At 52.4% G+C, this 12,044-nt stretch overlaps 1 protein-coding gene across 1 annotated transcript in view; it reads left to right on the top strand.

Annotated features, from left to right (window-relative positions):
* Positions 1–12,044, top strand: part of CB1H4orf50 (chromosome B1 C4orf50 homolog) — a 107,702-nt gene that overhangs the window by 25,686 nt on the left and 69,972 nt on the right. The window contains exons 7-9 of the mRNA XM_043557002.1: positions 3,878–4,045; positions 7,926–7,982; positions 9,150–9,332. Of these exons, the coding sequence (XP_043412937.1) occupies positions 3,878–4,045; positions 7,926–7,982; positions 9,150–9,332 (408 nt within the window). The remainder of the gene's footprint in view (positions 1–3,877; positions 4,046–7,925; positions 7,983–9,149; positions 9,333–12,044) is intronic.

The following is a 12,044-nucleotide window of genomic DNA, read 5'->3' as shown; positions in this document are numbered from 1 at the left end:
TCTGCTAATGCCAATATCAGATATCTCTGGGTCTGGTTTTTTTTTTTTCAACGTTTTTATTTATTTTTGGGACAGAGAGAGACTGAGCATGAACAGGGAAGGGGCAGAGAGAGAGGGAGACACAGAATCGGAAACAGGCTCTGAGCCATCAGCCCAGAGCCCGACGCGGGGCTCGAACTCACAGACCGTGAGATTGTGACCTGGCTGAAGTCGGACGCTTAACCGACTGCACCACCCAGGCACCCCTCTCTGGGTCTGTTTTTATCAACTGTTTGGTTGATCTTTGGTTATCTTCTTGGTTAAGTCCCGTTTTCCATCTTCTTCATGTGTCTGGTAATTTTCAAAAACTTTTGTATGTTGGACATCGTGTAGGATGAGATGTGGTAGAGACTCCTGATTATTAGCTCCCTCTAAAGGATGTTGAGTGTGTCTTCCTCTGGCAGGTAGTGGGATGATCAGCAGACCGTATCATTCCTGTGCAGGTGTATGTGAGTTTCAACCCCGTCCTAGGGCCTGATTGTCCTCCTATGGTGTGGACCTTGCTCCTGGGTCCTGGACTTTCAGTGGTAGCAGCTGAGGCCCCTGAGTATTTGCCGAGGACGCTCAACTGGGGCTTGGCCAAAAGTCTGCCAACTTGGTGACGGTGTGCGACCGCTGAGGTCTCTTCAGCAATTGGCCGACCAGTTGCTCTCCTCTGCGAGGCCCCAGAGTCCCACACTATGCTGCTCAGCTTAGGATTCAGCCAAGGACCCAAGGGGGCATTTCCAGGGCAGTGCCAGGCTCTCTCTTTCTTGTTACTTTGTTCCCCAGACCCAGATATCAGAGTGCCTCTGAACCCCAGCCTCTGAGCCCTCCATCTAGCAGGACCACCGCACGGCCTGGGCTCCACTCCTGACCCAGGCTTTGGAAAATGCTCCAGAGAGAAATCCAGGGAGAAATGGAGCTCACCTTGATGTACATCCTTTCCCTCCAGGATTGTAGCTCTGCCTCGGCTGCCACTCAATGCGTGCAAAGAATTGCTTTATGCATTTCCCCAGATTTTGTAGCTGTCCAATCTCAGCCAGTCAGACCTGCTAGGGACTGGACTCGGAGGGGAGGAATATCAAGCTGAGCATTTCAAGGTGGGAAAGGAGCAACAGGCAGAGAGCTTTTCAGGCAGAGGGAGAAGTAAGTGGCAAGGCCCTGGGGCAGGAGTGAACCTGGCTCACTGGAAGAACAGAGGAGCCAGCGTGGTGGGATCACGTGGGCAAGGGTGGGTGTGGTGTGAGACGGAGCAGACGGGGGACAGCCTGCAGGCCCCCGTTAGGATCCTTTGTACGTGCAATGGGAAGCCGCTGGCGGGTTTTAAGCAGGAGAACAACATGGCTCAATTTCTTTTGTAAAAAGATCACTGTGTGCTGTGAGGCAAAGGGCCAGGGGGATGCAGGGGAACAGTCAAGACGACTTTGCAGTCAAGAGATGATGCCAAGACACGATGCCAGGGTGGAGGAATTTGGAGCTGAAAGAAGGGAGGATTCCAGACAAGAACCAGAGTTGAAAGAAATGAGGTTTGTGGATGCACAAGAGGCAGAGCATGAGGAAGCCTCCCCTTTCCATCATCCTAAGTCAAAACCCGATCGTGTTGTTCTTTTGCTTAAAACCCTTCTGCCTCTTCCTCTTGCGCTTGGTGTGAACTCCGCCTTCCTTCTGGCGGATCGTGAGCCCGGGAGCCTTGGCTACTGCTGCATACGTCCTACCCTCTGCACGCTGGCGTCCTTGCTCTGCCCCTCCTCGACCCCACTTCCTCCTGGGACCTGTGGCTCATCTGCGGGGTCTTCTTTTGGGGGGCATCTCCTCCTGGCACCCCAGGACGGCCTCAGGGTGGAGGCGTGATGCCATTTTCATAGCGTGTCGTGGCTCACAGTGGGGACCTTTACACCACGGAAATCGGCAAATGCTACAGATTTGTGTGGCCCTTGACCCGCCCACAGAGCAGTTGTGACAACGTTCGCCACCGCCCGCCTGGGTGGCAGTGGGTGCCTCTGGTTCAGTGCCTCCTGGCCTTCCCCTTACCACGCCCTGCCAGTCCCCCCACTGCAGACAGAGCTCCCAGAGGGCCGTGTGCACCGTGGCTCTCAGCCCAAGTACGGCGTGTGGCTGGAGCCTGTGCCGATAGTCTGTTAGGGAACAAGTGGGTCACGGGGCCGCTCACCAGGCTGCTGGCCCCCACCCCACACGTGCATTCTCTTTAGAACGCACGGGGGGTTTTCTCTCAGGATCCTTGGGGCAAAGCCCTCGTCCAAGTCCTGGAGGGGAGGGGGGGGGCCGGGGGGGACACAGCGAAGGCACCAAACTTCCCAGAAAGGCCAAGTTGTTTTGCAAGTCTTAGAGCTGGATTTCATGGAGCCATCCGGAGAACCCATCTGTTCCTGACAGGGCCCAGCCTGTGCGTCTCAGGCCCACGCTCTGTGAATTTCTATTAATTAGAAGAAAACCACATCCTGCTCTCGGATTCCTTGCTAACGAGGCGAGGCCTCATCAGCAGTGGGGCAGGCTGTGTCCTCAACACGGTGTTCTCTCTCCTCTCCCGGCAGGATGGCTCACAACCCGGGGCCAGGAGTGCGAGGCAGGCGTGGCCTTCCCAGGCCTCAGATTCCCAGGGCGGCTGCCTTAGTTGGAAGGTGGACCACCCCAGTGAGGACGAGGGTCCGGGAAGCCCCGAGCTCCTGGGCTCCCGCGAATGGAGCCGTGATTAGCAGATTTGCTCCTTCACAGGCCACTTTCGCACGGGAACTGGGAACTTCTTGATACTCTGGGTCCTGGACCCAGAAAACCCCCTCCCTGGTGATCCCACGGAAGGGCTCAGAGTCTGGGCAGGAGCCGTGTGTCAGAGTCTCTATCACGGCCTCGGTTACAGCAGCAGAATCTTAGAATGACCTGCACCTCCAGCACGGTGCAGAAGGCTTCCCGTGTGCTAACACAGTGTTTTCAGTATTCTTTACTAATTTGGAAAAAATGCTCATGGCGTGGTATTAAAGGGGAGAAGCAGGATGCAAAATACACAGTGTGTTCAATGTTATGTAGAAAAGAATGTGTGTGTGTGCGTGCCTGAGTGTATGTGTCTCCGTAGAGAAGTTACTAGAAAATAAAACTGTAGAGTCCAGAACCATCGGGGGACGTAGCGTCACTGTCATTTAATCACCCTTCCCAGAGTGCTAAATTACCTCTCCTTCCCGCCTTGCTGCCTCCCAGAAGTTCCCCATAACGTCCATATGAAAGCTGCCCATGTCTGACCCAAAAAGAGTGAGAGACAATTTTGTACTGATTTAAGAAAAGTGGGGAAAATGCAGTATCCTCTTTTATATCAACAGATGATGCTTTAATGTGATAAGCATCTCGTAATTGGATTTGAACCTTAAATTCCATTCATTATACTTTTTTTCAGCGGAGTGGTGACCGAAATTGATTGAAATAGATTCTGGAATGCCATGCCATTTTACGTATTTTTGAAAATATATGCAAAAGATATAGATAGATACATGTGTCTCTTGAAAATCACACTCGAGAATGTTATTCTCTAATTCTCTAGACTCCCCCAACACCCTGATTCCCAGCATGGGCCACACACACACACACACACACACGCGCGCGCGTAAGGAAGGGCATAGCAGAAAGACTGGAGAAAATACACGGATGATCACAATGATTACTCCGGCTAATAGGATGTGGGGTGACTTCTGCCACTTTATTTTCTGAAATTTTTCACTTGAGAAAAAAAAACGTAGGCAGAAAAAGAATTAAGAAAGAAAACGGATCCTGTTTGTTTGCTAAGGCAAGTTGCTTTGGAAGATAAGCTAACCTAAGCATTTCGTGCGATCTGTGATTTCTGCCGCTGCAGGGCACGGAGACAGACACCCCCAAAGAGGACCTCAGGCTGTGCATTGGGCACCTCCAGCACCAGGTGCTGACCCTGCGGTGCCAGCTCAGAGACCAGGCTTCTGCCCACCGGGTACTGCAGGTGTCACATGGGGAAGCCACCCGCCTCCGGGACCAGCTCAAGGGCGAGGTAGGCTGGGCCCGCAGGTTCTTTTCCACCTGGGAATGAAACGTTCCCAGGCTCCGGGGAGTTTTGAGAATAGAAGAATCAGGCCAGACGTCACCATTCCCAGCGGTTTCCGAGTATTTATTAGATGCCTCAAGTAAAGAACAGTGTGGGGAAGGAATCCCTCCACCCAGGTGACTTCTGTTCCATCTAAAGGTGGTAAATACGCATAATGGTTTCCTAAAAAGTCTAACAGGTTTTCAACTGTTACGTAAATAAAAGTCCTTCCTCTGTAGGAATGAAGCGAGTGTCCCCTGTTCATTGTCTTGTCCGTCATGATGGAGACGTGAATGTTCACGGGTGATAAAATTGCATAGAACTTAGTACACACACACACACACACACACAGACACACACACACACACACAAACACACACACACACAGTACAAGTAGAACTGAGGAAACCTGAGTAATATCGGAAGATTATACCAGCGTCAGTATAATCGACATGATAACGTTGTCACATACAATAATTTTACAAAATGCTCCCCTTGGCAGAAACAGGGCAAAATTCTCTGTATTATTACTTACAAGTGCATGTAGATCTATAATTAGCTATTTTCTTAAAATGCAAAAAAAAATTAGTTCTTCCCCCCCTTTGGCCCCAACCCCTTCTGACCTCCAGTATTTTTTTTCAGCCTTATCTACTCATATTTAGTGTATGTATGGATGCATACACAAAAGTGAAATTATACCACCCCAAAATATTCCGCTCCTTGATTTTATCATTTAATAAAAATATTGGTAATATTTCCATATCAACACCTACAGACTGACCTCATTTTTAAAAAATCTGGCGTATGGGGCGCCTGGGTGGCTCAGTCGGTTAAGCGGCCGACTTCAGCTCAGGTCATGAGCTCACGGTTTGTGAGTTCGAGCCCCGCATCGGGCTCTGCGCTGACAGCTCAGAGCCTGGAGCCTGTTTCGGATTCTGTGTCTCCCTCTCTCTGCCCCTCCCCCGTTCATGCTCTGTCTCTCTCTGTCTCAAAAATAAATAAACGTTAAAAACAATTTTTTTTTTAAAATCTGGCATATTATTTTTTCAAGAGGCCAAACCATAACTTATTTAACCAATGCTTTGTTTATGGAAATCCAAATTGTTTCTGTTTCTTTGCTTTACAAACAGCGCTCAGTGAACCTTTCTATACCCCTGTCTTAGGATATGTTTCTGCTACATATGCAAAGGGTAACATTCTAGCAGAATAATTCCTGGGTCAAAGGATATGTACATAATTGGCTTTGAAACATAAAGGCAAAGAACCCTCCAAAGTGACTACATCATTTATGCTTCCACCAAGAATAAATGAGGCTAGTGTTTGCCCACACTTGGTACCCCGAATGTTATCACACTTTACATGTTTTTGACAAGCTGATGGATGGAAAACACATCATCAACATTGTGATGTAATTTCTGGCTTCTTTCCCGTGCAGTCTCTGTATAATCAGATGCATTTATACTATACTTAGCCTCATGTCCACGTTGCTTCGTAGCCTTTGTACCCAATTTTTTTTTCCTGTGTGGTAATCCATCGGCTGGGTGCGATGTTCATTCCCCTGTTGTTGGATCTATGGTTATTTCCATTCATTTATAAATTCCCGTTTATATGCAAGAGCTCAGAGAACTGGGGGCGTACTGGTCCCGAGTGGAGATGTTGATTCTTAACAGATACTGAAGAATGCCTTTCCACGGCACTGTCACCCGCTTCCAAAGCCAAGGCAATAACCAGTGCTTTTCACTGTGCCTCAGCCAGCAAGGGAGGGACCATCCCTTTTCCCCCCTGTCACTGAGGTGTGAGAAATATAACACCCACTACACATGGTAGGGCTTTTTACCATATCCAGTGTATTTTGAAGTCTGGTTTTCATTATTTTCAATCTTTTTTCTCTCTCTGCCCTTCAGTTCGAACATTTCTTCCTAACCCATCTTCCAGTTAATGCTTGTCGGGGGCATTGAGTTTACTCATAAACTCATTATTTTAGTTCTTAATTTCAGGGATTGCATGTTGCAGTCCTGGTATTTCCATTGGTTCCTTTTCTTATAGTTTTCAGCTCAATGATGAAACTCTTATAATATGATGATGGAACTTTTCAGTCACACTTAGTTACCTTAAGATGGGTCTCTGATTGCTGGTTCGAGGCCCCAACCTCTCCGCAAGCTCCCCGACGCTCCCTACCGTCTGTTTGGTGATGGCCATCCCCCTGGGCACGACGTGGTGTCTCAGTGTGGTTTGATTTACATTTCCCCGGTGGTATTTTCTCCCACCTGTTGTCTGCTTACTCTCTTCTCATTCACGTTTTCATGGCAAATGCCCCACCACACGGCGCCCAGCAACACATTCTTGCTATTTCCTAAGCAGAAGCAGAGACATGGTTGAATCCAAGCCTGCAAATATTATTGAGTGCCTTTTGAATGCAAGACAGTCGGCTTGGAGCTGGTATTTTGCACTTTGATTACATTCAGGAAGGTGTATGCCAAAAAAATAGCTATATGGAAATGTTCATTGAAGCCTGTCTGTGAAACAAAGAAACAATATAAACTTTCACAAGGAATCGGTTAAATAGATTATGTGTCAGCCTCGTGATGAAATAATATGCAAGATTTTAAAAGAACATGGTCCATTTGTATGAAATGACATAGAAATAATGCCACGATTTTATTTTATTTTATTTTGTTTTGTTTTATTTTATTTTAATGTTTATTTATTATGAGAGGGAGAGAACACAGGAAGGAGTTGGGGAGGGGCAGAGAGAGAGAGAGACAGAGAGAGAGAGAGAGAGAGAGAGAGAGAGAATCCCAAGCAGGCTCCGTGCTGTCGGCACAGAGCCCAACTTGGGGCTCGATCTCATGAACCGTGAGATCATGACCTGAGCTGAATCAAGAGTCAGACGCTTAACTGACGGGGCCGCCCAGGTGGCCCAAGATAACACGATGATTTAAAATCAAACGGCAATCCAAGATGTAAGACACTTGAATAGCACAGTTTCGCATGTGTAGGCATTGTGAGGGCGGGTATGGAAGGCTGAGAACAGCGTTAGAGGTCAGAGGAGGTCGGGAAGAGGAAAAAGGACTTTTATTTGTGTAGCTTTCTTTGTGCCGATTACAGAGGGAACGAGAGGGTGACTCTTGTTCTGTCTTACGATTCGGTGGGTCAGCAGTTTGGACGGGACGCTGCTGGACGGCTCCGCCCCACAAAGCATCGATGGGAGTCACCTGCTGGTATTCAGCTGTGTGCGGGGCGAGGCTGGAGGGTCCGAGGTGGCTCTCCTCCCGTGCCTGGTGCCTCTGCCAGTTCGTAATAACGGTTTACCTTCAGTGAGTGCTAACTGGATGTTCTAAGCACTTCACAGGGGACAATTCACGGACTCCTCGCTGCAATCCTCACTAATTGGGTGGGCTCTGATAGGACGCCCACTCTACAGACAAGAAGACCGAGGCAGAAAGAGAGGTGATTTGCACAAGGTCACAGTGCTAGTGAGTGGCTGAGCCAGGATTAGGACCCAGGGTGTCTGGCTCGGATTCCCAGAGGTTAACACAGCACCAAAAAAAATCGCTTCATGGGGAATCCGGGAAGGCTTCCTTCTGGAAGGAAGAGGGAACAGAGCTGGCCGGGCACCTGCAATCTGGCAGAGCTGATTCGTAGCGCTCAGAGCATCCTTCCCCGCCCAGATTTCACCGGGCAGGTGACGGGCAAGGCGCCCGCTCCCCACTGAGAACCACCCCCCCCCAGCCACTGTGGGAAGAGAGGGGACCAGAGCCAACCTCTCTGAGCCCAGCTCCCCTGGGGAGGCTCAGGCTGTGTCAACGGGGGCTCGGCGTTATCAACCATGTTGGTTCTCTTTCAGCTTGAGGAACTTCAGAGAAAGCAACACGAGGCAAATTCGGCCGTGGCTCCTTTGAAGGTAATGATGTCTGTGAGATCGATACGCGATGTCCCTTTCCAAAAAAAAAAAAATAAGATAAAATAGCGAGCTTAGTATCTTCCCCATTCTAGATGTAGTCCGTGTCTATTATGAAATAAAACTGGAAAGAAAAATGGGAGAGACAAATACCACCCTAAATCCCCGTTTGAACCTAGTGCTTTCATTAATTTTCTTCCAGTATATTTTGCGTGTGTCTGAGGCCCCACCACATCTCCCTGTCCGTGTCCTGCTTTCCTGCCTGAGAGCGTGACCCAGGAGGACTGTCCCCGTCTGTCCCGACCTCTGAAGCTATGGCACGTGCCGGCCGAATGCACGAGGCCCTGATGTTTTGGGGTGGTGCGATCCAGGGGACCCGGGGAGCCCCGGCCTCCACCTCAGGCCACCCTCCTGCCCTGCCAGCCGGTACTGGGTCCCAGGCATCACTGCCTAGGGAATGTTCCTGGGCCTCTGGGCTGGGCCGGAAGTCCTGGCAGGAAAAGATGGTCACCTGCTCTTCTGATGGAACAGGAGGGCACATCAGGAGGGAAGGGACTCGCCCGGGGCCACCCTCGAATGAGGAGGGTCTATCTGTCACCCCCTCCAGACATGCCCAGATGTGGGAGGTCATTGCATGGCAGGAGGGTCCCCTCTCACACCATTCATGCAGCAGATCCCTCCCAGGGGCTTAGTGTGCCCGGCAATGGCACAGAGATGGTGCAGGGATCTAGGGGAATGTCAGCTTTGACCTTGAAGAGCTCCTGGGCTACGCGGGAGACAGACCCACAGATATGAACGTTAATTGTGGGGATAGAAGGAAGCCTGGAGCCGGGCACAGAGGGACAGCAACCCCTTTGCCCTTAACAATGACCATTGTACAGATGAGCAAGTCAAGGTGTAGAGAGGAGCTTGGTCACAGAGATGGTCGGTGGTGGGGCCCACGCTCTGAGCCTGGACCCCACCCAGAGGGCAGTGGGGAGCCCCTGAGGGTGTGTGGCTGTATGGCTACTTTTCAAAGCTGTTCTGGCTTCGGGGCGCAGGGAGGGGGCCGAGCTAAGGCGGCACAGGTGGGTACAGCGCAGGGCCCAGAGCCCAGCCCAGCTGCCCGGCCCCCAAGGGTGCTCTGCCTCCGCGGACCCGCCTGGAGCACCTCTGCTCCCACCCCTGCAGGCCAAGCTGGCTTCTCTGGTCCAGAAGTGCCGGGAGAGGAACCGCCTCATCACGCACCTGCTGCGGGAGCTGCACCGACGCGGGGCCGAGGATCCCCTGCTCTCCGAGACGGCGCGGGGCATGGTGGACGACGTGGCACTGGCCGAGTACGCGGCCACCTTCCTGGCTCCGGCGCTCCCAGAGGTAGTCTCCAGAGACCCGCTGACACTCTTCCTCCGGGAGCTGAGGGCACACGGCCTGCCTGTCCACCTGCCTGACCCGAACCGTCCCTCCCTCCCTCTGTCCGCTGAGCCCACCCAGAACACGCCCAGGACTCTTGCTCTGGGCCAGCCCCTGCGCTCCTGGCTGGTGCAGGACGGCGAGCTGGGCATCCTTACCCTTAAAGTGCTCCCAGCACATGCAGGAGACAGACACACAGTCCTACAAGCCCCGCGACACTTACTTCAGCAGAGGGTTCTTGCACGTGTGCCTCAGGGCCTTAGCACTCACCGCGTCCTCTGTCCCGCAGCCTCCCAGCCATCCTTCAAGGCACAGTTCAAGTGTGACCTTGCCCAGGGAGGCTTCCCTGATTCCCATGCACCACAGAGTCAGCCACCTCCTCTGTCCTCCATGGCACGTGGATGTTCATGACATGGCACGTGGGAGGGATTTTGCCCTGCTGTCGTGGGAGCTTTGTCAGCACCTCTCTGATGGGGCCAGAGAGGCTCCGTAACCATCTGTGTCTCCCTAGTGCCTGGCACAGAGAAGCCGCCCGGGGGAGACTGGTTGAATGAATGAAATAATGAACTGGATGAATGAGGGTCTCCTCTCCTGATAGTCAACCAAAAAGGAAACTGAGGCCCAGAGAAGTTGGGAGGCTCACTCGAGGTCACACAGCCCCCAGGTAGTGTGGACGGTCTGGATGCCGGCTCTGACCCAGGTCTGGGGAGGGGCTCCCGGATCTGTGCCCAGCTCTGAACAGCAGCGTCCCGGCATTTGTGTGCAGAGTATGGTGGGTGCTCACTGAGCCCACCCTCCACACACACACGCGTGTGCACACGCGGGCAGCTCCATTCCTGGCGACCGGCCGCAACGCCCCCGCCGAGCGCGGCTCCTGATGGTGTGAGGGCGAAACGTAGTTCCCGCTGTAGACACAGCCGGCCCTGCTCCCCACGCTCCTGATCAGCAGCTCGGCCCTTCCCAGCCCAGCTCTGCAAGCCCCGCCTTCTCTGTCCCTTCCTTTCCCCCATAGTCATCAGAGGCCCCCTGGTCCCAGCCACCAACCAGCCCGGGAGATGGAGACCAGGAGGCCCAGGGATCTGCTCAGGGCTGCGTGACAGTTGAGTTCAGAGCCAGAGTTTGAATCCGGAGTCCCAGACTCTCAGGCCGGGGCTCATCTCTCTGCCCGAGTGGTTCAAACCTCTTGAGAGCCAGGATAGGGCTGAGGAAGGAAGTTAGCATGTTGTTGAGAAGCTTTGCACAGTCTCTGTGTTGACGGAGGCAGGACAGAAAGCAGAGTTCCGGGGTGTGGGCTGCAGTCACCCGGGAGGGCCAGCTGGCCCCCTGCTGAGAAGGCATCATAGCAGTGAGAGCCCCACCACCCCCCAGGGGCTGCTCTGAAACAAGAACTGAAATGTTCACCGGGATTGGCTGGGCTGACTCATAATGACCAAATTCACAGAGACTGATGTACAAACCTTAACACTAATGTATCAGTTTCCCACGAGAACTAGAACCATGTGCAGGCTGAAGTATTGCAGGGATGGATGGAAACTTGTCCGCATATTCTCCCCCTGTATAGTGGAATTGTCAGGCAATCAAGTTCATTCATTCGTTCCTTTGTTCGTCTGTTAGTCACTAAACATTTATAACCAGGTCATTTTGGAGGCAGGAATGAAAACAGGGAGAATGAATGGTGTTGTCAGCTGATTCATTCATTTCCTGTAAGGATGTGCTCCTGGGGCCGGACTTGCCTCCCGGGGTGTCTTCCCCGAGACCTGTTGGAAGCAGCGGCCAGTTACATAAGCGTCTACTCCCTTCTTTTAAGGACTTTGCATTACGTTACAATCCCGCTCTCCAAGAACACCCCTATTTGCATATTAAGGGGGACGCCTCACGATTCCCTGTGCAAACCACAAAACCCTGGCTGTGCCGTTGCCCCCTACCGTGACCTCAAGTGTCGAGCACTGAGGGGGAGAAACGGCGAATCATTTCTCAGAGCAAACCTGCCGACAACGGAGGAGTAGATAATCGTGAGTCGTGGTGAGGGTCATGAAGGTAGCGAAAACGGGACTGGGGCAGAAACTGACTGACTATGTGTGTGTCTCCGGGCAAGACTCGTACTTGTTCTCAGCCTCAGTTTTCCCATCTGTAAGATGGGAACAGGAGAGCCTACTGGGCAGAGTTGACGTGAAGACAGGTCGTTTGTGAAGCGCCCTGTATGGGGGGGGGGGTGGTCCCACTTGGTGGGAAGCTGGTCTGTGTGCGGGCAGCTGTCAAGAGGGTGGCCACTGTCTAGCTCTATGGCCTTAGGAGGGGACACTTCCACGTACCCCTTACAGCGCTTGGACGCTGTCCCAAGTGCTTCATGGAGCTGACTCGGGAGGTCCTCCCACAGGCAAGGTGCTGTCACGGTCCCTTCTCCAGTTGAGAAGCCTGAGGCTCAGGGGTCTCAAGTCCTGCCCAGAGACACACGTCTACAAGTGGCTCTCCAGCTCGGCCTTCTCTGCAAGAGGCCGTGTGCCTGAGCTGAGCTGGGCTTTGACGTTGACAGGGGGCCCCTGCACCCAGCCAGTGCCGTCACCACCCCTGCGGGAGGGGGGGTAGAGTGTGTGTGCATGCACCGTTGGGAATATGGGTGGTGCGGGGTCTGGCACGTCCCAGGCCCTCAAGGACTCGGTCCCTCTTGTTTCTGGA

Source organism: Prionailurus bengalensis, chromosome B1 (genome assembly GCF_016509475.1).
Source record: "Prionailurus bengalensis isolate Pbe53 chromosome B1, Fcat_Pben_1.1_paternal_pri, whole genome shotgun sequence".
NCBI classification, from domain to species: Eukaryota; Metazoa; Chordata; class Mammalia; order Carnivora; family Felidae; genus Prionailurus; species Prionailurus bengalensis.
This window is presented reverse-complemented; position numbering and strand designations above follow the sequence as displayed.